At 44.1% G+C, this 22,697-nt stretch overlaps 1 protein-coding gene across 2 annotated transcripts in view; it reads right to left on the bottom strand.

Moving 5' to 3' along the window:
- LOC141110983 (tubby protein homolog) overlaps window positions 1-22,697 on the bottom strand; it is a 143,650-nt gene that overhangs the window by 32,585 nt on the left and 88,368 nt on the right. For both annotated transcript variants that reach the window (XM_073602850.1, XM_073602848.1), the window contains exon 11: window positions 13,396-13,508. In XM_073602850.1, the coding sequence (XP_073458951.1) occupies window positions 13,396-13,508 (113 nt within the window). The remainder of the gene's footprint in view (window positions 1-13,395; window positions 13,509-22,697) is intronic.

The following is a 22,697-nucleotide window of genomic DNA, read 5'->3' as shown; positions in this document are numbered from 1 at the left end:
TTGTCCCTAAGCAAGGAGATCTGTAGCCTGGCCTCCATTTTTGACCAAGAGAAAAGAGGGGGGGGGTTGCACGAACCTTGGTCCTGGTCCCCTCTTCCCGGGCTCCCTCCTCCCCCCATCCCCCACTATGCGCAACACATCTGACGATATCCCAGTGGCCAGTAATGTCCGTCTCACCCCTGGACAGGACTCACAACAGACCCTCTCGGATCTACCACTGGGGATACGTCTTCCTATCGCTGTTTCGCCTGACCCTCCCTCACCCACCCACACAGACTCCCTCGGGTGACCCATAGACACTATGGCCTCGGCTGATAAGTTCCAGACAGATCAAGCAGACGCCGGTAGATGGGAGCTACGGGACTAATCAGAAACATGACCCCGACGAAGATCAACACCCCTCCTCGGCACCTTGCACTCAGAGCCAGGCTTGATATGGACCACTGCAGCACCAGAGACCAGTCATGAAAAAAGGATCAGGCTCTGATGGGCAGTTACAGGTTTCCCACAGGCTGCTGGAATACAAATTGGAACCTAAGATCTGATGTGTGTGGGGGTTTTTTTTTTTTTTTTTTTTTTTTTTTTTTTTTTTTTTTTTGATCTTTGAGGGGGGGGGGAGTTTTCATATAAGCTCATCGGCTATATGTTATCGGCCACGAAGGAGCCGGACCCCCTGGTGCGTCTCCATACGGGACTGTTTATTTACAACCCCTATGTCCTGGCCTGCATGTGATAGGGCTGAGCCTGGACCAGTTCTATGCATACCATTACGGTTCGGTTTCAAATTAATCTTCTTGGCTCGGCCACCTTACATGCAACTGGACGGGGAGGGATTCGGATTCAAACTCAGATTCATATTTATGTTCATGTTCATGTTCTGCTTATTTGCACTTGTTGTTATACCTAATTATCTATTTCATGCTATCTTGCATACAAATGTGTTCTGTGGGTTATAGACAGGAGAGCCCTATTTACCTCATCCTATTTTAGGCCATACCTTGACTCTCCTATTAGTTAAATTAGAATAATCAGTATGCCAACACCGCCGCAACTCTCTAATCCTTAAGGTGATTGCTAATGGCACCTCACGCACATAAATAAAACCTACTGATGGCCGGGGTTGGAGGGAAAGGTTCGGGAGCTCGCTTCCTGGCCCTGTCTCTCCACCGTCCCACATAGGACAACGCTCCGTTCCCAGCAAAGTGTCTGGGGAGCGTTCTAGCCTGTGTGGCTAATTTAGTATTTGCACTGAGCTGCACGGTTTAGTGACAGCTCTCTACACTCTTCCTTTTTCTCTGTCCTACACTTATTCAACCTTTCCTACTGCACCCGCTCTATACCCTACCCACCCACACCTTTTCCCCCCTCCCATTAACCCACTCCCCTTCCCTCCTGCACACCTGTGTACCTGGTATAGCATCTTACCTACCATACACGAAAATGGCCTCCATAAACATAATCTCTCTCAACGTAAAGGGCCTTAATACGCCCGAAAAAAGACGCATGCTAATTAATGACATGAAACGCCTAAGGGCTGACGTTGTTTTCTTACAGGAGACCCACTTCAAAGATGGCTCCTTACCGACACTTCAAAACAGATCCTTCCCGGTAACTTATCACTCAAGGTACACAGAGGCTAAATCTAGAGGGGTCTCCATTTTAATTTCATCCAAAATACCATGGTCCCTTACGGAAGTAAAGTATGATATGGAAGGCAGATTTCTCTTCATAAAGGGGAAAATAGGAGACTCAAAAGTAACCCTAGCTAATCTATATGTCCCCAATACACAACAAGACAGATTTCTCAAACGACACCTAGACCTCCTATCGCAATTCACAGACGGCCACTTGATACTAGGAGGAGACTTTAATGTCCCTCTAATCCCTTCAGAGGATACTTCCACTGGATCATCCTCTACCTCGCGAGAACTACGCAAGCGCATCGGCGTGACGCTACACAACTCACAACTGATTGACGCTTGGCGCCTATTCCATCCCGGGGAAAAAGACTACACCTTTTTCTCTAAACCGCACCAGACGTACTCGAGAATCGATCTCTTTCTGATCCCTCACAAAGATCTACAAGCGATCAAAAAAACCACTATAGGCTCTATCACATGGTCGGACCATGCTCCGATTACACTGCAATACATTCTCCCAGACCTGAGGTCGACACAGAAACCACCGTGGCGTCTAAATGAAGGCCTTCTGAAAGACCCAGAAGTTCTAGCTGAGGTGACAAAAGAAATAGGACACTACTTTTCCACAAATACCACTCCTGACAGTGACATGGGATTAGTATGGGAGGCACATAAAACTGTCATTAGAGGAATACTCATCAAACATGGTTCAAGACTCAAAAAACAGAGGATTGCACAACTGAACACCTTGCTTAAAAAACTAGAAACACTGGAGATAGATCATAAGTTAAGCCCCACCAAACAATTAGAAGTAGAACTAGACACGGTCCGCACACAGATCACCGACCTTTTACGATATAAAGCCAAAGCAGCCATACAAATATGTAAAAGGAAACACTATGAATCTGGGAACAAATGTGGGAGACTGCTGGCCCAATCGTTACGAGAACAGAAATTGACCTCATACGTTCCCCACATTATGTCCCCCAAAGGTCAAAAAATCCCTATACCTCAGCACATTGCGCAGGAGTTCAGTTCCTTTTATACATCTCTATACAACTTAAAAGAGACACAAACTCCCCCTGACAAGATAACAGAATACATATCGTCCTCCCTTATGCCGACTCTCCCTGACGATGTTCAATCCTTACTAGAAGAACCAATTACGTTGACCGAACTGCAAACCGCTGTAAAGAATTCTAAGCCGGGTAAAGCACCAGGACCGGATGGACTCACTACCCACTATTATAAGATCCTTCTCCCATCGCTCGGACAACACCTGGTCAGACTCTATAACAACCTAGGCACAGGGAAAAAATTTTTTAAATCTACTCTACAGGCACAAATCTCCGTTATACCAAAAGAAGGCAAAGACCCGAGCCAATGCGGCTCTTATCGCCCGATCTCCCTTTTAAATACAGACCTAAAGCTCTTCACAAAAATTATTTCCACTAGACTTCAGCAACACCTCACCTCGCTAATCCACCTAGACCAGGTTGGCTTTGTCCCAACTAGGGAGGCTAGGGACAACACGATCAAAGTCCTCAACCTACTCCATATAGCCAACAGTACCAAATCACCATGTATCCTACTAGGAACCGACGCCGAAAAAGCGTTCGACCGAGTCAGTTGGAGGTTCATGTTTGCTACATTAAAGCACATAGGACTAGGTGAGAAAATGATACACTGGATCTCCTCAATCTATTCAGACCCTACAGCCAGAGTTAGAGTAAACGGAGTAATCTCAGAAGCTTTCCCAATTACTAACGGGACCCGTCAAGGCTGCCCCCTCTCACCACTGCTCTTTGCATTATCCCTAGAACCTTTCCTATGCCACGTGAGACTGAACCCAGACATCACAGGTATAGAAGTAAATAAAAAACAATTTAAAGTCTCTGCTTACGCAGATGACATGATGTTCTCCCTCACGAACCCAACCATTTCCCTCCCCAACCTCATGAAAGAATTTAGTATATATGGCCAACTATCCAATTTGAAAATTAACTTTAATAAGTCCGAAGCGATGGGACTGGGAATCCCTCAATCACAACTCACACAACTACAAAATAGTTTTCATTTGAAATGGACCACTACAGCTTTGAAGTATCTGGGCACATACATACCTCCATCTTTTTCCCAATTGTTCAAACACAACTTCCCACCACTACTTAAAAAGGTACAGAAATTGCTAGATAAATGGAATGGCGGACTCCACTCCTGGTTCGGACGCTGTAACATCCTTAAGATGTCAATTTTACCCAAATTCCTATATTTACTACAGACTATCCCAATACACATACCCGCAAATTTCTTCACCCAAATACGTTCTATATTTACCAAATTTCTTTGGGCAGGGAAAAAATCACGAATACAGAGGAAAACCCTCTCGTTACCCAAGCGACACGGAGGACTGGCAATGCCCGACCTCCAGACCTACTATAAAGCAACACACTTGGGAAGGCTCATTGACTGGTGCCGACATACACCCACCAAACTATGGACACAACTCGAACAAGCACAAAGTACAACCCCTATCCATAGAATCCCGTGGTGTTACACTGCACTACCAACAGACCTCAAACGTCACCCGTTAATAGGCAACACGGCACGAATCTGCGCTCATCTCATTGACTCGTCCCCCCTGTTCTCTCGCAACTCACCACTTAAACCCATCATAGGAAACCCCTTGTTTGAACCAGGAGTGAATGATAGGGGGTTTCGAGAACTCAGGGAACGAGGATTATACCAAGCCTCGCATTTTAGCATGGGCGGCAGATGGAAGACTATCACAGAATTGACTGACCCAGAGGGACAGTTTCGACTAGACTTTATGAGGGCCTTTCAGCTCCATCATTTTCTCAGCAGCATGCCACCACCTACGGTTACCAACCAACCCTTTGCACTTATGGAAGACCTATGTTCGGAAACAGGGCCCTTACCACACTCACTCTCCCTAACCTACAACATGTTAATCACTCCATCAGAAGATTACAAACCTCGGGGCCTTACCAAATGGGAAAAAGAACTAAATTGTCAGTTCTCCACCAGCAAAAAACAACATATCCTACAGGTTACCCACAAATCCTCATTATGTACAAAGATTCAAGAAACGAACTATAAAATCCTTAGCCATTGGTACCGAACCCCGGCATTTCTTAACACAATATACCCCGCGTCATCTGACATTTGTTGGAGATGCCAAAGAGAGAAAGGCACACTCCTCCATATCTTCTGGTCCTGCCCCGGAATCCAGGACTTCTGGAGAGAAGTCCGCCAAATAACACAAAAATTTACAGACCGCGTTGTGCCAGACGACCCAGCCTATTTCCTCTTACACGCTACTGACACCCCCGCACGGGCCTACAAGAAATCAGTGATACGTCACCTGTTAGACGCGGCAAAATCCTGTGTCCCGGCCTTGTGGAAATCCACTCGGCCACCAACCGTGGCCCAGTGGATCCAGAGGGTTGAGGAAATAAACCAAATGGAGGACCTAATCCTCACGAGCCAAAACAGACAGGAAGTATACACAAAAACTTGGCAGTTATGGAACATGTTCAAGTATTCTGAGGAGGGTCAGGCACTTCGCGGCAACGGAGACTAAACGGCACTCTGTAGTCAGGAATAAGACTTTAGAGATTTAGACGAACACAAAGACTCATTAACTACCACTTAAATTCCCGAACCCCCCCCCTCCCCCAACCCACACCTTCCTCACACCTACCCCCCCCTTCTTTTCTAACTCTGTTTTCACTCTCTCCAGTTTTCGCAATCTGTTCTTTCTCTCTCAACTATTTCCTTCTCTTTTCTTTCAAAATAATAAAATAAATGGGAAGCCGCAAACCCAGGGACTAGGAAACACCAAAATACTCAAAACATATACATGATACTCTGACAGAAAGATGATTAACAGAAAACAAGAGACAGACGGCCTCAACAGCCAATGCTAACAGCAAAATTTGTGTCCAGTAACTAGGTTGCCGTAAGAGTATACGGACCAATGACACTGTAATATCCTTATTGCCTCTACAAACTACAGTAACAGTAAAGTCATGTCTTTCAATTTTCTTTTTCTTTTTATGTTTGTCTATATATGACACGGATTGTTCCTATAACGATGTATGTTTTGCTGTTATTTACAGTTATGTATCTATTGTATAACCCGGTAAACCGGTTTTCCAACATAAATAAAAAATTTAAAAAAAAAAAAAAAAAAAAAAAAACACTGCCTTACACTAATGAGACTGAACATTTGTACATGAATGGTCACTGCTCTTATAAGTTTTTTTTATACTCTCAAACATCAGAAAATGAATATTAAAGTATATTAAAAAATATTAAAGTAGACACTTTCTAATACAGTTATAACTATGCAGGTACCAAACCTGCTTTTGAGTAGTTTCAGAAATGATCCTTCTTACCTTTTCCGCAAGGTTAAAAAGTTCTGTCATGTGACCATGCATCTCTTCATCCCAGTAGTGGGGGCAGGGTTACAGGACACTATGCAGACACACAATGTGCCTATATTGCATATTCTCTTCAGACTGAGACAAGAAGCTGGCTGTGCTTAAGCAGGGGCAGTTCAAGAGGCAGGCTGTGATTGGAAGGTGGTGGTGTGGAGGCTGAACAAACCACCTAATACAGGTGAAGAGCTACCCCTTAAAGAGCTGATGGGTTTTGGGTTACCCTATAGCAGTGATGGCGAACCTTGGCACCCCAGATGTTTTGGAACTACATTTTCTATGATGCTCAAACACACTGCAGAATGCATGAGCATCATGGGAAATGTAGTTCCAAAACATCTGGGGTGCCAAGGTTCGCCATCACTGCCCTATAGACTGCACAGCCAAACAACACGCATTTTCCAACTTGCATCTAGACACAATAATTAGTCCATGGGCTTGTTTTTTGTGATTTATTAGGGATTTCAACTTGGATAAGGTAAAAGGAGTTATGGGTTGCCCAACTGGACTCGAAGAACAACAAAATGAGGTCAACTTCCTTCTCTGGCACACTGCAACAACAGATACTTGACTGTCTCTGGAACAGCAACAGTCTTTAGCAAAGCAATCCCCTCCTAGGAGTTTGGTGTCCCCCTGAGTGGATCTTCAGCAAAGTCCCAACTGGGGGGGGAGGGTCCAGAGGTAGAGATAGTCAGCGCGGAACATATTCCAGAGGGTAGTATTGGGGGCATTAGTGGTAGGTTGACCAAAGCACATAAACCCAAGCTAAGCATAGTAGCAAGTCCTAATTTCAACCTCGGAACACCCAATAAGAGGATAATATGCGACTGGTCTAAACTACGTGGCATGTTCACCAATGCCAGGAGCCTGGTGGACAAGATGGGTGAACTAGAGATACTGTTGTGCGAAGAGGATTTGGATTTATCACAAGGATAGAGAGGGTAAAAAAGGGGGAGGGGTATGCCTATATATCAAGAATAATGTACAAGTGAATGTGAGAGATTACATCACTAAGGGAGCTAGGGAGGAGGTGGAATCCTTATGGGTGGAGCTCCAAAGGGATGAAGCTAAGGGGAAAATAATACTGGGAGTATGCTATAGGCCCCCTAACCTGAGGGAGGAAGGGGAGACAGATCTCCTATCACAATCTGGATTAGCAGCAAGGATGGGAAGTGTTATCATAATTGGGGATTTTAACTATCCAGACATAGACCGGGCGGAGGGAACCACGCATTCATCTGAGGCTCGCCGGTTCCTAAATGCCTTGCAGGACAATTTTATGGGTCAGATGGTAGACACACCAACTAGAAATAAAGCGTTACTGGATCTACTGATTACCAATAACACAGACCTGATCACGGATGTGGAAATATGGAAATATACATCCCTGGGAATTACAGACCAGTTAGCCTAACATCAATAGTATGTAAACTCTTGGAGGGGATGATAAGGGACTATATACAAGATTTAATAATGAGAACAGTATCATTAGCAGTAATTAGCATGTATTCATGAAGAATCGTTCTTGCCAAACCAATCTATTAACCTTCTATGAGGAGGTGAGTTGCCATCTAGATAAAGGGCAACAAAGCTAATAAAGGGTCTGGAGGATATTAGTTATGAGGAAAGGATGCGAGCACTGAACTTATTCTCTCTGGAGAAGAGACGCTTGAGAGGGGATATAATTTCAATATACAAATACCATACTGGTTACCCCACAATAGGGATAAAACTTTTTCACAGAAGGGAGTTTAACAAGACTCGTGGACACTCATTAAAATTAGAAGAAAAGACGTTTAATCTTAAACTACGTAGAGGGTTCTCTACTGTAAGAGCGGCAAGGATGTGAAATTCCCTTCCACAGGCGGTGGTCTCAGTGGGGAGCATCGATAGTTTCATATCTACTAGATAAGCACCTGAATGACCACAACATACAGGGATATACAATGTAATACTGACATATAATCAAACACATGGATTGGACTTGATGGACGTGTGTCTTTTTTCAACCTCACCTACTATGTAACTATATTACTATGACTGGCTACGGTATCTGATCCAAAAGCAAGGGATTGAGTAAGCAATAAACTTATAAACTTTCCCCTGAAGACTTGCCAAGAATTTGCATCTAGCAGACTTCTCCCCTATAGGCCCTGGGGGTGTGGAGGTACTCACACTGTCCTTGCCCTGCAGCTATGGATAGAACTGCTTTTAGGCCTTCCTCTGGGCTGGTTCCTTTCCAGACTATCCTTCCCAAGTGGACTGCAGGGCAGTGGAGCTCCCTCCTTTAACTTTCCTCCTTCCTCCAACCTGGAGGCAGAACCCCCCTTCTCTGGGGCTCCTCCTGGGCTACACAGCAGCACCTCAACAATCCATCTTCCACCCTCTCCCCTGCTGGCCAGGCTCCTCAATATTTATGGGTTGGTCCAGCCACCCTGCCAGGCCTCCTATCTGGGGATTAACCAGATTCCCATAAATATTCAGATCCCTGCTCCTATACCCTCCACCACTGACTTCTAGAAGTTTCCATGAAACCTCCAGAACCAGGGGGAGATCATAGAGGCCTGGACTGCAGAGCCTTCCAGCCTGACCTGAATCGGGACCATAACCCAATTAACAGACTCGCGCAACTACCATGAGTCAAGTCAATTTTCTTACAACCTATTCTAGCGCTAGAGGGTGCTGCACAGGCATGCTGTGTGTCTGCACAGTGTCCTGTACCTCTGAAAGACCAGCCAAAGGATGAAAAGTGACCATGCCAGAACAAATCAGCTTCTTTGCTTTGTGTGGTTAGTTTAGAACAAGGAAGGAAGGTGACTGGCAGAATCAACCAGGTACTTCAGATGGAAGACATACATGAAAATGATAGAGACTTTGGGGTTAATTTACCAAAACTGGAGAGTGCAAAATCTGCTCTGCATAGAAACCAATCAGCTTCCAGTTTTTCTCCGTCAAAGCTTAGTTGAACAAACTAAAATTAGAAGCTGATTACCTACGATGCACAGTTGCACCAGATTTTTCACTCTCCAGTTTTAGTAAATTAACCCCTATGATTTATAAAATACACATATGTGAACACACACAAAGAAAAAAACATATTTAGGGTAACATACACTTTAGAACTTAAATGGGCATGGTCATTTTTTCCTTTTAATTTTTACTTTGTTATCTCTAGTTAATTCACAAAATTAACATAAACATAAAGGGGTGTGTGTTATATATATTTATAATCACATCCACCTTAAAGTAGAATTCTAGCCAAAACTTTTTTCTAGGTTTGAAAAGAAAAGAATTGATACATTCACTGTAAGGCTTTTGTTGTCTGTCTCCACTCTACTTGTCCTGGAAGTGAGGGGAAATCCAACATTTTCCAGTTGTCACCGTTAGATTAATAAAGTGTAAACCTTTCAATGGTGACACCTTTTCTGATGACATCTCTCAGAGGTTGAATTTCCCCTTGATTTGAATCTTCCCACAGAGATCAAAGACAGCAATAAAAACCTAGCTTGAGTTCTCACACTTCGCACTCTATAAAAAAATGTTTTGTCTGGAGATCTACTTTAACACTACTTTAACCCAATTTAGAGATGTATGTGACTTCTAATTACAGTTAAAGTGGAATTCTGGGGTATACCTAACTACAAAATCTTTAAAAAGCTGCCCCCGTCTTTTAACTATACTGACTGACCTCTCTAAGAAAGATGTATATAAAAATTGAATAAAAAAGGGGGTGCTTAAGCGCTGACGTGAAAAAATAGCAAAAAATTCTGTGATGCTGAGAGATAACCAAATAATATAGCTGCAATTAGTAGATAAATGATAGTGCTAAATTATATGTGAGTGGATAATTGCGCTAATATTAATCTCTCATGTGCATACCTAGGTGCAATACCTATGTGTGTGAAAAAAAAACACACAAATGAATATATAAAATCTATAAAACATACACTATAAACATAAACTTATAAGTAAGATACCACTCTAATCCTGAAAAGCCAAAACCTGCATAAATCATATGTGCATCCCCAAAGGTGTATTAAAAGCAATTGAAACCTAAAGATGCATCAAACCTAAGTGCATTAAGTGCTGATAATTATTGCATAAAGCATACGAAATAAATCGTGCATCAGTAATAAATATTTAAATGAAATATAAATAATCACTGAAATATATAAAAAAAATCTAAATTCAATATATAAAAATGAAAATATTCCGTGGGTACGTTCTAAATTAAGTTCGGTGCATTGGAACATAGAAAAAGTCAGTAAAACATGCTTGGATAACAAATAAGATGAATGGGGTGCCAAATAAGCTTATAACTCCAATGATGATAGTAGTAGCGAGTTCAATGTCACTTTTCACCTCTCCGTTCCCAGTAAGGTTTACACTGATTCTCCGCTTACTCTCATGCCATATAAGATATAAAGAGAGACAGATCCATTGCGCAATGATCTCAGCAAGATGAATTACAATGCAAGGATACTAAGTTGTACTCACATATCCCCTGCTTGAAAAGATCGCGTATGGATTGTAATGATCAGCTGCATATAGCTCTGTATCACGGGCTTTTTGTTCGCCGCCAATGCTCACACACAACTGTTACTAGCAGTGTCACAGGCTCCTCCTCCCGACGCGTTGCGTCACCGACACGTGACTTTATCAAGGGTGCCTCTGTCACAAGCTTGCTCCGCATTTATAGTGTGTGTTTTTGTGGTCATGGTTACCCTGGGAGTCAATGCGTCATCATTTCATTAGCGCTGTCTCCTTAGTAACCAAACGCTCGTTCCAGCTATCCTGATACAGCATGCTAACTTCTCTAATACATATCAGACATTTATTACAACGTGTGTGAAAAATAAAAATAGAATATAAATCTATAATATATAATCCTATGACTATCTAAAATGAAACCAATGGTAGCAAATACATAAAATCAGTATACTGGGGAAACTCCCCCTACCGGGCAAATGTTGTAATTACATTTACCTCAATAGAAAATCTCCAATCATAAAATAAGATTCACTATCCATAACTCCACATATATAGGTAAAATACATTAGAGAAATATGACACTATAAAATAAAAGTAATTAATACTGAAAAACATTTATGATCCCAGAGTAGAGAGAAAGATATAAAATCTTACAGTAAAAAATTCAATTTTAAAACATATATTAAAATATTATACTAAAAATCAGATATAAAACAATTCAAATCGAAATCTATATTTAAGCCTGATGGCGTGAGAGTGCGCATATTAAATATCCATTTGGGTATACTTACTTATTTTCAGGCCGCTGCCGACTGGTCATGTGATCTCCTCTGTGTCAGCCAACCATGGCTGCAGGGGAGAGGAGAGAGCGATCATCAATGGCTGGAAATGCCTGTGAGCGGTGATGTCATCCATAGATTCCTATTGCCTATCTTTTGTCTGCACTCCCTCCTCTCCCATGCAGCTGCTACTGGCTAACACAGGGTAGCTGGATCACGTGACCAAAACGGCCTGAAAATAGGTAAGTATATACTGTTCATCTGTCTTATGTAGGTTAATCAGCATAAGTATTAGGAGGGGGTTGGGGACATTTTATAAGATTAGTTAGACCCCTTTCACACTGGGGCCGTGGCTGCGTTAGCACTAAAGTGCCGATCGTTTTAGCGATGCTTTAGCAATGTTTAAGTGGAGTTTTTCAGCCACTTGCGGGGCGCTTTTAATCCCAAAGAAGGGGTTAAAAACCCATGTTGCAGTGCTTCTGAAACGCTTTGCAGGTGCTTCGGAAGCGCTGCTTATTCATACCAATAGGCAGGGGCGTTTTGGGAGCGCTGTATAAAGCGCTCCCAAACCGCCCCAAAGATGCTGCTTGCAGGACTTTTCCTAACATCCCACAAGAACACCGCCCCAGTGTGAAAGCATCCATTGTAATGAATGGGAGGCAGTTTTCAGGCACTATTTCTAGCGCTAAGATGCCTGAAAACTGCCTTAGTGTGAAAGGGGTCTTAGCTATAGCCTGGAATGAACATTAGGTGTACTAAGATCTTACTTTCTGGAAGTACTAAATTCAGCCTTATACATAAAGCCTAAGCCAATTGCTCCTGCTTCTGCCTGTGTGTCCTGTAAAGAGAGGAACAGAGACCGCTGCGGATGGGCACAGCACTGGATCAAGATAGGACTCAGCTAAGTATATAGGGAGGTGAGGGGGCAATGCAACTACTGGGAAATTTTTTACTTTAACCACTTGCCGAGCAGCCACAGCACATATATTGCGGAAGGTCGGCTCTATTGGGCAAAACGACGTACCTGTACATAGTTTCATGCAACAGATACTATGGGTGCCCAGTGCGTGCCACGGGAGCGCGCATGCCGGTCTGGCGGACTCGATGTCCGCCGGCCACCCGCAATCACTCACAAAAACAAGGTGGATCCCCATTCCGACAGGGGACAACATGGAGATCTGCTGTTACCAGTGATCAGGTACAGCGATTTCTGTGTTGACCCAGTGAGCCCATCCCTCGCACAGTTAGAACACACCCAGGGGACACAGTTAACCCCTTGATCGTCCCCTAGAGTTAACCCCTTGATCGTCCCCTAGAGTTAACCCCTTCCCTGCCAGTGTCATTTATACATTGATCAGTGCATTTTTTTTAGCACTGATCACTGTAATAATGTCACTGATCCCCAAAAAGTTTCACTTGGGGTCAGATTTGTCCGCTGCAATGTCGCAGTCCCGCTAAAATGACCGCTGTTCTGCCTTTCTCACAAACGATCGTCGGATCCCGGCAGACATCGCGTCCGCCAGACCCGCTGATTGGCTCCCACTGTGTCCAATTACAGTGGGAGCGGATTGCAGGCAGAAGGCACGTGCGCCCCAGACCCGGAAAGTAAAACTTTTTTTGTTTTGGACAGAGTGGAGCGGGATTAGATAATCTGTTTTTATTGAAGTCTGTGCCCCCGTCAGGGAGATTCACCCTATTTATCCTGTATACCATTTTCACTGAAACCTGAAAGTAAAAGTAGATCCCAAATTTTATGTTGTCCCCAGAGGAATAGAGGGGAAATCTCCCAATAGGAACACTAGTCCCCTATTTGCAGGGACTTCCTCTCACTTCCTGTTTAGCTATGAGACAGGAAGTGAAGGTAATTTTTCCCAATGGGACACAGATGGCAAAAATAAAAACTGAAAAGGGGTTATAAGTAACCCACCCTTACGCTATGCAAAATGAAAAAAAAAAAAAGGTTTTACCTATAGTTCTACTTTAGAGTAAGAACGTCTAGCATTTAGAACCACTTTCACTTACCTGACTTTACCAATAAAACTTTCTCCACCACGTGACAGGTCTGTAGGATCCACTGAAATCAGGTAATTAGAGGTCTTACTTTTCTTTCTCTTTCTTCCAGCCATAAGGAAAAGCTGTTAAAAATAAAATGAAGGTTTTCCTGTCAGCTATCACATAGGGTACTAAAATATTAGGAAATATAGCAGTCATAATAACAATGAGGAGTAAGTAGGGGTGACCTGTGTAACATACATGTAGCACTGCCCCCTTGGGGGTTGCTTAGAATTGCATGTTCATCCCTATAAACGTTCCAGCCCTTCTGACACTCTATGTTCAGACATGTATGTACCTTTAAATAACACACCAACACAATGCAGATTGATCAGCTCTCTCTGATTTTACTTGTTCAAAATGAAAGTCTTGTAACAGGGTATTATTCAGCTAAGTCCTGGGTAAACCACCAAAACTCAGTTGAAAAGGTCCCCTGAGGCAATTAAATAACAACTTGGAATCACAGATGGTCCGGGACCGAAAACCTTTCACCTTGCCTGAAGCAGCTTGCCTGGCTGACGAATACACAGACGCCTGCAAACTGGATAACCCTGTGATCAAGACAACAGCTCGGGTGGATTATCGATCAGCGGCACCCCCTCCAGTTGGCGCTTACCAACCACAGTCGTACCGCCCTACAGCACCACCTCCAGCGGCCACTTATTCTCAGCAGCCCAAGTTCAACTCCCAGGACTACTTACAACCCATCAGGTGTTCCGGGTGTAAACAGCTAGGGCACAAAAAGCCAGACTGTCCATTGAATCCAGCCAGGCAGTCCCAGTCGTGGAAAAAGCCAGCAGGGGGGAATCCCCGCACATCTATGCCTGCAGCTCACTGCGTTGAGGAGGAAGAACATTGGGGCGTCCTGCACGAGGCTGATCCAGTACAAGCAGCTAACCAGGACAACAAGCAGCAACACAGGCAGACTGTCCGGGTTAATGGAAAGGTAGCCAATGGCCTATGTGATACTGGCGCCACCATGACCCTACTACAGAAGAACCTCATCCCAGAGAGTCAACACACCGGAGACACTGTAGCCGTAAGGGTAGCAGGAGGCACCGTTTTCCGGCTACCCGTTGCCCGTGTTGACCTGGATTGGGGGGTTGGTTCGGGACACGTGAATGTGGGGGTGATGAAGGATCTGCCAGCGGATGTACTACTGGGGAATGATTTGGCCCCCCTCGTTTCTGCTTACGCCCCGATGGGCCCCATTGAAGCCAACCCAGTGACTACCCGTGCCCAGACCCGTGCTCTTGGAACTGGCCGGCTTGCTGCTGAGACCCAAGTAAGACTATCTTCCCCGACATGTACCTTAGATCAGGCTCCCCTAGGCTGGGATACCCCAGAGGCAATCGGGAGGGAAACCCGAGAGGACCCAGCCTTACACAAGTATAGGGCTAAGGCAGATACTCAGGAAAAGGGAAAAGATGGGGAGCTTTATGAATGGGTGGGGGATAGACTGTATAGGATCCCTAAGTCATCTCCGAGAAGTAAAGCCCCTTCGCAGAAACGACAGCTGGTGGTACCTAAGAAATACCAGCTGGAGATTCTGTGAATCGGGCATGAGGTACCACTAGCAGGACATCTAGGGTCCCGCCGCACAGCCCATAGAATTACACGGAATTTCTTCTGGCCCAATTTTAACCAGGGTGTGCGACAGTACTGCAAAATGTGTGACACATGTCAACAGGTAGGTAAGCGGGGGGGACCACCCTAAGGCCAGACTTATGTCCATGACTATTATTGGGGAGCCCTTTTACCGCATAGCTGTTGACATTGTGGGTCCCTTGGCCAGGCCTAGTCCACCTGGGAAGAAGTATATTCTCACCGTGGTGGACTACGCCACTGTTAACCAGAGGCAGTATCTATGTCCAAAATTGAAGCAGAGACAGTAGCTGATGCCCTGGTTAAGATATTTACTAGAGTGGGGTTCCCTAAGTAGATTCTCTCTGACCAGGGAACCCAGTTTACCGCTGTGCTCACCCAGCAGTTGTGGAAAGTGTGCAATATTAAGCCCTTGCTGAGCTCACCTTACCACCCCCAGACTATTGGTCTCTGCGAGCACTTTAACGGGACCCCCAAGCAAATGCTGAGGACCTTTTCGGATGCTTGCAGAGACTGGGAGAGATTCCTGCCTCACCTGTTTTTTGTGTACAAAGAGGTACCCCAGGAATCTACTGGGATCTCTCCCTTCGAGTTACTCTATGGGAGAAGGGTCCGCGGACCCCTCGATCTCATTAGAGGACACTGGGAGGGAGAGACAGAGCAGGAGGGGACCCCCATAGTGCCCTATGTTCTGGAACTCAGGGACTGCATGGAGCAACTGTCTCTGATGGTAAGGGAGAATCTCCAGGCGATCGAGGGGAGACAGAAGAGATGGTACGATCGGGGGGGCCCGACAGCGTATCTTCCAGGTTGGGCAGAAGGTCTTAGTGCTCAAGCCTGTGAAGACCGACAAGATGCAGGCATCTTGGCAGGGCCCGTATAAAGCAGTAGCCCAGGTATGTGATACTACCTATGTTATTGCCAGCTGTGCAGATGAATGAAAGAATCCAGTGAACCTTTCATGTGAACATACTGAAGGAGTATCAGGAACAGCAGGAGGATGTTGCTGCAGTTGCTGCTGACGATCCTGAAAGTTTACCCCTCCCTGACTTACTAGAGAGAGAGCCCCTGACTTACCTGACGAAAAAGAATTTACCTAGGCAGGTCCTGTGGTCTCCAGCTTGTGAAACTGTGTTTCTAGCCCTCAAGCAAGCACTTGTAAATGCCCCTGTCTTGGCTGCCCCAGTACCTAAACAAACGTTTCCTTGTCCACACAGACACTTCCATGTTTGGACTGGGGGCTGTGCTGAGCCAAATCAGGGAGGATGGAGTAGAACACCCTGTCGCATACCTGAGCAGAAAGCTATTACCCCGGGAAGTGAGCTATGCGGCAGTGGAGAAGGAGTGCTTGGCCCTGGTTTGGGCCTTTAAAAAGTTGAACCCTTATTTGTACGGACAGGAATTTTCATTATTCACCGACCACAACCCATTGGTCTGGCTTAACCGGGTCTCAGGAGACAATGGCAGGTTGCTGCGGTGGAGCTTGACCCTGCAACCTTATAATTTCACCATCAGCTACCGACCCAGTAAGCAAAATGGCAATGCTGATGGGTTGTCCCGGCAAACAGACGTCACTCTGGCCTCCTAGTTCCGGACATCTCCAAGTTGACCCGAAAAGGATCAAGCCGGGTCTGCCGGAATGTCCCACAAGGAGGGAGCCATGTGACGGGAGTCACTGTTGGGCGCAGGGTGACCAAGAAAAGAATGAACCCTGAGAATATGATTGGATTACTTAAAATGGGACAGTAATATTTATCCACAATATCTCCCAGGATATATGTAAAGACTATTCTTGGTAAGTTTGATTCTGAACTCAACATGTTAGTTGAGAGAGCTGATCACATTGGCCTCTAGAACTGGGTAGGAGCCGGACAGTCTACTCATACTATAGTTTGTTGCCCACTAGGCTGAGGAGGGGGGGATCACTGTTTGTATTGTTAATTGTAATTAGCTCCTGCTATTGTGAGAAGGTGTCCTGTGTGTATACTAATGTGTGAAGCTCAGTGACAACAAGTCTGACTTGTAGTGAAATCCTGATTAATCATACAATGCCCAGGAGGGCACAGAGTCATATCGGCTGCTTTAAGGGGTTAGTTAATTAGTTCATGTAAATTCTGTTTCTGGTTACAGTTGTATTGTTAGAGTAATATGAGCAGGAGGAGGGACCTCCTCTTCTACTGTATATAAGACTGTATTCTGGTTCTAATAATAAAGAGTCTGATTCCTGTTTGACCCTCCGTACAGAGCCTCGTCTAGTACTTGGGGGAAGAATTATTCGTATGGGTTTCTTGTTCAGCTGATTGGAGTGTTCGGTAGCTGCCTTTGTGTTCGGGAATGGAATGTCCTAAACGGCTTTAACCCCTTTCATACTCGGGGTGTCGTTACACCTTTAAATAGCAATAGGATAACAGTGTCCAGGATACAAGGCCTTGCAATGATCTTCACCGGCAAGTTGGAGCTCATAGAACAAGAATCCTGAGTGTAGCACATATGTAATCAAAGCAAACAGTTGTGCCTGGCTAGTTGTAATCCTCAGAGTAATTCCAGGTGTAAGGTGTCTGTATACAGTGTTCTGTGAGATAAGTTAAAGGGGTTGTAAAGGTAATTTTTTTTTTTTTTTTAAAATAACAAACATATCATACTTACCTTCACTGTGCAGCTCGTTCTGCACAGAGTGGCCCCGAACCTGGTCTTCTGGGGTCCCTCGGCGGCTGTTTCAGCTCCTCCCCGCAAGCATTTACCACCTTAATGCGAGCTCCCTCGCATGGTGGTGAGTGCTTGCGGGCGCGCTCCCGTGATACAGCCGGCGGCTATAGCCGCTCGCTGTATCACTCGGCCCCGCCCCCCGGCGCGCCGCGTCATCGGATGTGATTGACAGCAGCGCGAGCCAATGGCTGCGCTGCTTTCAATCCATCCACTGCAGCCAATCAGCGACCAGGCTGAGCTGCAATGAGGACGAGCAGCGAAGATTCGAGGCGTCAGGTAAGTAAAACGGGGGGGCTGGGGGCGGCGGTACTGTCAAAAGTTTTTTCACCTTAATGCATAGAATGCATTAAGGTGAAAAAATTTTTATCTTTACAACCCCTTTAAGGCAATTCTAGGTGTGAGATGTCTATATACAGTGTTCTGTGAACTAGGATAAAGCAGAGATTGTATTGGCGGGCAGACGCCTTCTCACCAAACTGAAGAACAGCATAGGAATCTCCTAAAGAAGAATACCTCCTAAAGAAGAATACCCAGTGGTCACAGATATTCCTCGGTGCGCGCCCGGGGGGGCGGGCGGGAGTGCAATTCTGGGAGGATGTCATAGTACGCCCTTCCAGAGTTATCGAACCGCGCTGTAGCCGTCACTCGGCTATGGCGCGGTTAACTGGTTAAACAAGCTTATGAGTATGGAAGAGTTGTCGGTGCAGCTGCACGACCGATACTCCCATTTTCAAGATGTATGGCTCCCCTGGATATCATTTTTTTGGGAAAAACATGATTTTGCAATCCTATTAACTTAAAACTCTCTCATGTGATTATAAAACCCATTTTTCATAATATATTATAGGACGCATTGTCGACAGGCTCAAGTCGCCCCTTTTTTTCCTTCTCTTTTTATACTTGACTATTGTCACTATTGTTCAGTCACTAATGTACACCTGTAAATTATTCCTAATATTTTTCACGTTTACTTACATCAATTTACAAGGGATTTTTTAAAAAATATAGTGTATTATTGGGCTATATCGTACATTCACATGTTGTTAATAGTGATTTTTTTTCTTTTCTCTCTTATGTCTATACAGTTTTTCAATTAAAATTTCAAAAAAAATTAAAAAAAAAAAGATATGGGCCAAGAAATTCCCTATGAATTTATCCCAACACATACATTTTTTTCCCCCTAAACAGCTGGGCCCAGTATGGTGCCATTGTATCTGTTACTTACAGTTACAGCCCAGATACAGTAGCTTTTTTTATGCTAAACAGTTTATCTTTCTAAACTAAATGTAAACTGATATAGTTTCCTAATTTCCTGACCTGTTAACAGTTAGCCCTTTCATAAGACAGTGGGAAGTCTTATGATATTTTGACAAAGGGAAAAGCATCTGCATCTCTTCTCTCATCTGTTTCTCATCTGCCTCGTGCAATAGTGTAAAGCTACCTTTCTGTTTTGGTGATTTTTCAGCAGGTGTCCAATAACCTATAATAATAATGGGCAAAACAGTAGAAAAAAAAAAAACTGCTCAGACGCAGCACACTACAGCACAGCGCAGGTGCATTGCATTAGTACATTGGAGTGCCATTGAAAATGAATGGCATGACAATGTACTAAGGCGTGTAGCGTGTATTGTTGTAACACACGTGTTACCGCAAGGCATATGTGTGAAGGGGCCTTAAAGCTAGTAAAACAAAGAGGCATCTCATCATGTAAAATAAATAATTCATAACATACAATGTACTCTAAACGGCTGCAATTGTTTGCCATCCTCTTTTTTTTTTTTTTATCCCTACTACTTTGTAAACCCTCAGTAAAACTTTTCAACTGCAAAAAATTCAGAGCTGCAATAATCCTACACTTATTCAATATCCATGTACTCTATTTGGTACAATGTATATGCTGCCTATGAAAAAGTAGTCTGAGAAAGAACTTGGAAATCGTAATGAGAAAAGCAGACAAAGGTGGAGGCCTGGTTATACAAGACAGGGATCAATACCTAGAGGAAGTGTTTAGATTGATCGGTGACACAAATACTTATGAGAGATTCACTTGGGACCCTACAGGTAGCTACAACATTGAACTTAAAAGGCTTTTGGATAGAGCACTATCAGACCAGGTCCTAACTAAAAGCGAGTACCAATTTCTATACTCTAAGCACCCAGTGGTCCCCTATTTTTACCACATCCTAAAAGTACATAAAGATATGGAGAAGCCACCAGGCAGACCAATTATTGCGGGAATTGACAGTCTGACTAGCAATCTTGGTAGTTACATTGATCTTTTACTCCAGGGGTTGGTAATAAATCTGCCATCATTCATAAAGGATTCGGGCCATGCCCTAGAGATACTTAGTGCATATACATGGGAGAAAGGATATAGATGGCTATCGATTGATGTAGCGTCTTTGTACACATCAATTCAGCACAAATTTGGCCTTAGAGCTATTGAATACTACTTGGCAGAAGCACACTTGTTTAATACTGTGCAATCCCGATTCATACATGAGTGTATTGAGTTTACCCTGACCCACAACTACTTTACATTTATGGATAGTTTTTATAGGCAGGTAAAGGGCACAGCCATGGGTGCTAGGTTCATTCCCAGCTATGCAAATTTATTCATGGGATATTGGGAGCTCAATTACATCTGGGCTAACAATCCATTTGGGAGGAACCTAGTACTGTATTCATGGTACATTGATGATGTCCTCATCATCTGGAGCGGTACCAATGAGAAGCTGGAAGGATTTCTAGAACATTGTGCAGGGAATCCTTTCAGAATTTTGTTTACGCATGTGGTGGATGAAAAGTCCTTGGTCTTTCTATATTTAGAGTTGCAGGTTGACGATACTGGAGCAATCTATTCAAAAACTCATTTTAAACCAAGCGCTGGCAACTCCTACCTTCATGCCCATAGCCGCCACCACCCTAGATGGATCGGAAACGTCCCTTTTTGCCAGTTCTGTAGACTCAGGCGGACTTGTACCCTAAAACATGACTATGAAGAACAAAGCCTGGTCCTTAAGAGTAAATTCAAGGAGAAGAGGTATAAGGAGGAACATATAGAAGAAGCTTTTCATGAATACCTATTGCTGTATGACAATGCTGGTGTCGAGGGAGAGAGAACGACAGAACTCCACAGAGATGAACAACCACAAGTACGGTTCTGTACTAGGTTCAACAATAAGGCCTCCATAATACAAAACATTTTTTTTTTAAATTGGAGGATTCTCGAATCAGACCCAATCTTGAACACAAGCCTTTCTTTGCATCCGAATTTGGTCTTCAGGAGACCTACGGACCTAAGGAGCATTATTGCTCCTAGTAGGGTGAAGAAGATAAGGAATAGAAAATGTGGGAGTAACAACTGTGGGAACTGTGTACACATGTGCCATAGAAAAAAAGAGTTGGAGTTGAGTAGTTGGAGTTGATGGTAAGATCCATAAGATAAAGCAGTTTATTAACTGCGGCACTCCATATGTCATATATGGCCTCCTGTGCCCCTGTGGCCTCTTATATATTGGCCAGACCTCAAGGCCAAAGAGGATCAGGATGAATGAGCACAGAAGCAGTATCTCGACAGAGAAAGACAAATACTCAGTACCGAGACATTTTAAGAAAGTCCATAGCAGTAGTACAGACGGACTTAAAGTGTTTGGTATAGAGGCTGACCTCTAATGACCTGGACAGTGGTAAAAACCATCAGCTGCTGTGTACAAGAGAGGCATTCTGGATCTTTATTCTAGGGATTTTGACTCTGAAAGGCTTTACCTTTCAGAGCCAAAATCCCTAGATAGTAAATCCCTAGATAGTAATTCAGAATATGTAATATATTTTTTGTAACATTATGTATATATAAATATATATATATATATATATATATATATATATATATATATATATCATCGCATAGGTGGAAGGCAGTCCATTGGCGGCCGGAAGTAGCAGGTGAAACGCAAATACACCCGCACTTCTGGGTCGTGTCTTCCGCACACCATGCCCCATTACTTGCGTGCACGGAAACGGAAGTGACGCCGTGGTTGGCCGGAAATTGCGGGTGGAACACAGGTACACCCGCACTTCCTGGTTAACCGAGCGGCGTGCATTTCACCTACTGCCGGCAGCGTTTTGTGGTCCCCTGGAGCTTAATATGCCTCATATCACTTCCCTCACACCTGTTTACAGTATGGGACTAGTGTGGGGGTGATGCAGAGGAGGTAAGATGTGCCTGACTACTTCCCCCTAGGGGGCTATACGTTCTGACCAGTTGTAGCTTTTACATATTGTATATTGTGGACTACACCCGTTAGTTCAGTATGGTCATATCACATATTCACTTAACATTGATGTCACGAGAAACAAGTTTTTTCTTTCTTTGATGCGGTTCATCTCTTTTTTTATCATCATTTAACTCTTTATATATTTATATATTTATTACATGGACTTTTCAGAGTTCAACACAATTTTGGCGTTTGTTCACGTTGATTTATTATAATATTATATACACATGATTTTGTAGCAGTACACAATCTATGAGCGCTGCACATATTTTTTGTTTTCGCCTTCCTCTGGATCAACTGATGGTTCTTTTATTGGTTGAACTAGATGGACTTGTGTCTTCTTTCAACCTGACTAACTATGTAACTATGTGGGGCCTGGAGAGCAATGGAGTAGATCATAGGCTGTGTGAGCTCCACTGACTCATACTCCGATTTTAATATTCTGCAGCCATCCTACCCTTTGGACACCCTAAAATATACCTGGGGACAAATTATGTCTTCTCCAATACTGTTGGAGCCTGCTGAGTTGCCAAAACACCACCCGAGACCTCCGGACCGGTACTAGCCCTAGAAAAGGCCGCGGCTTTGGCCTAATCTCCGGAGCAGCGGCCATCTTGCTCTACCCGGTGGTGGCCCGGGCAAGTTTTTCGGGCCCCCCTGACTGCCAGAAGCTGCCCCCTCTCC

Source organism: Aquarana catesbeiana, linkage group LG10, assembly GCF_042186555.1.
Source record: "Aquarana catesbeiana isolate 2022-GZ linkage group LG10, ASM4218655v1, whole genome shotgun sequence".
Taxonomy (NCBI): domain Eukaryota; kingdom Metazoa; phylum Chordata; class Amphibia; order Anura; family Ranidae; genus Aquarana; species Aquarana catesbeiana.
The sequence above is the reverse complement of the archived record's forward strand: the minus strand, read 5'-3'. Positions and strand labels throughout refer to the sequence as shown.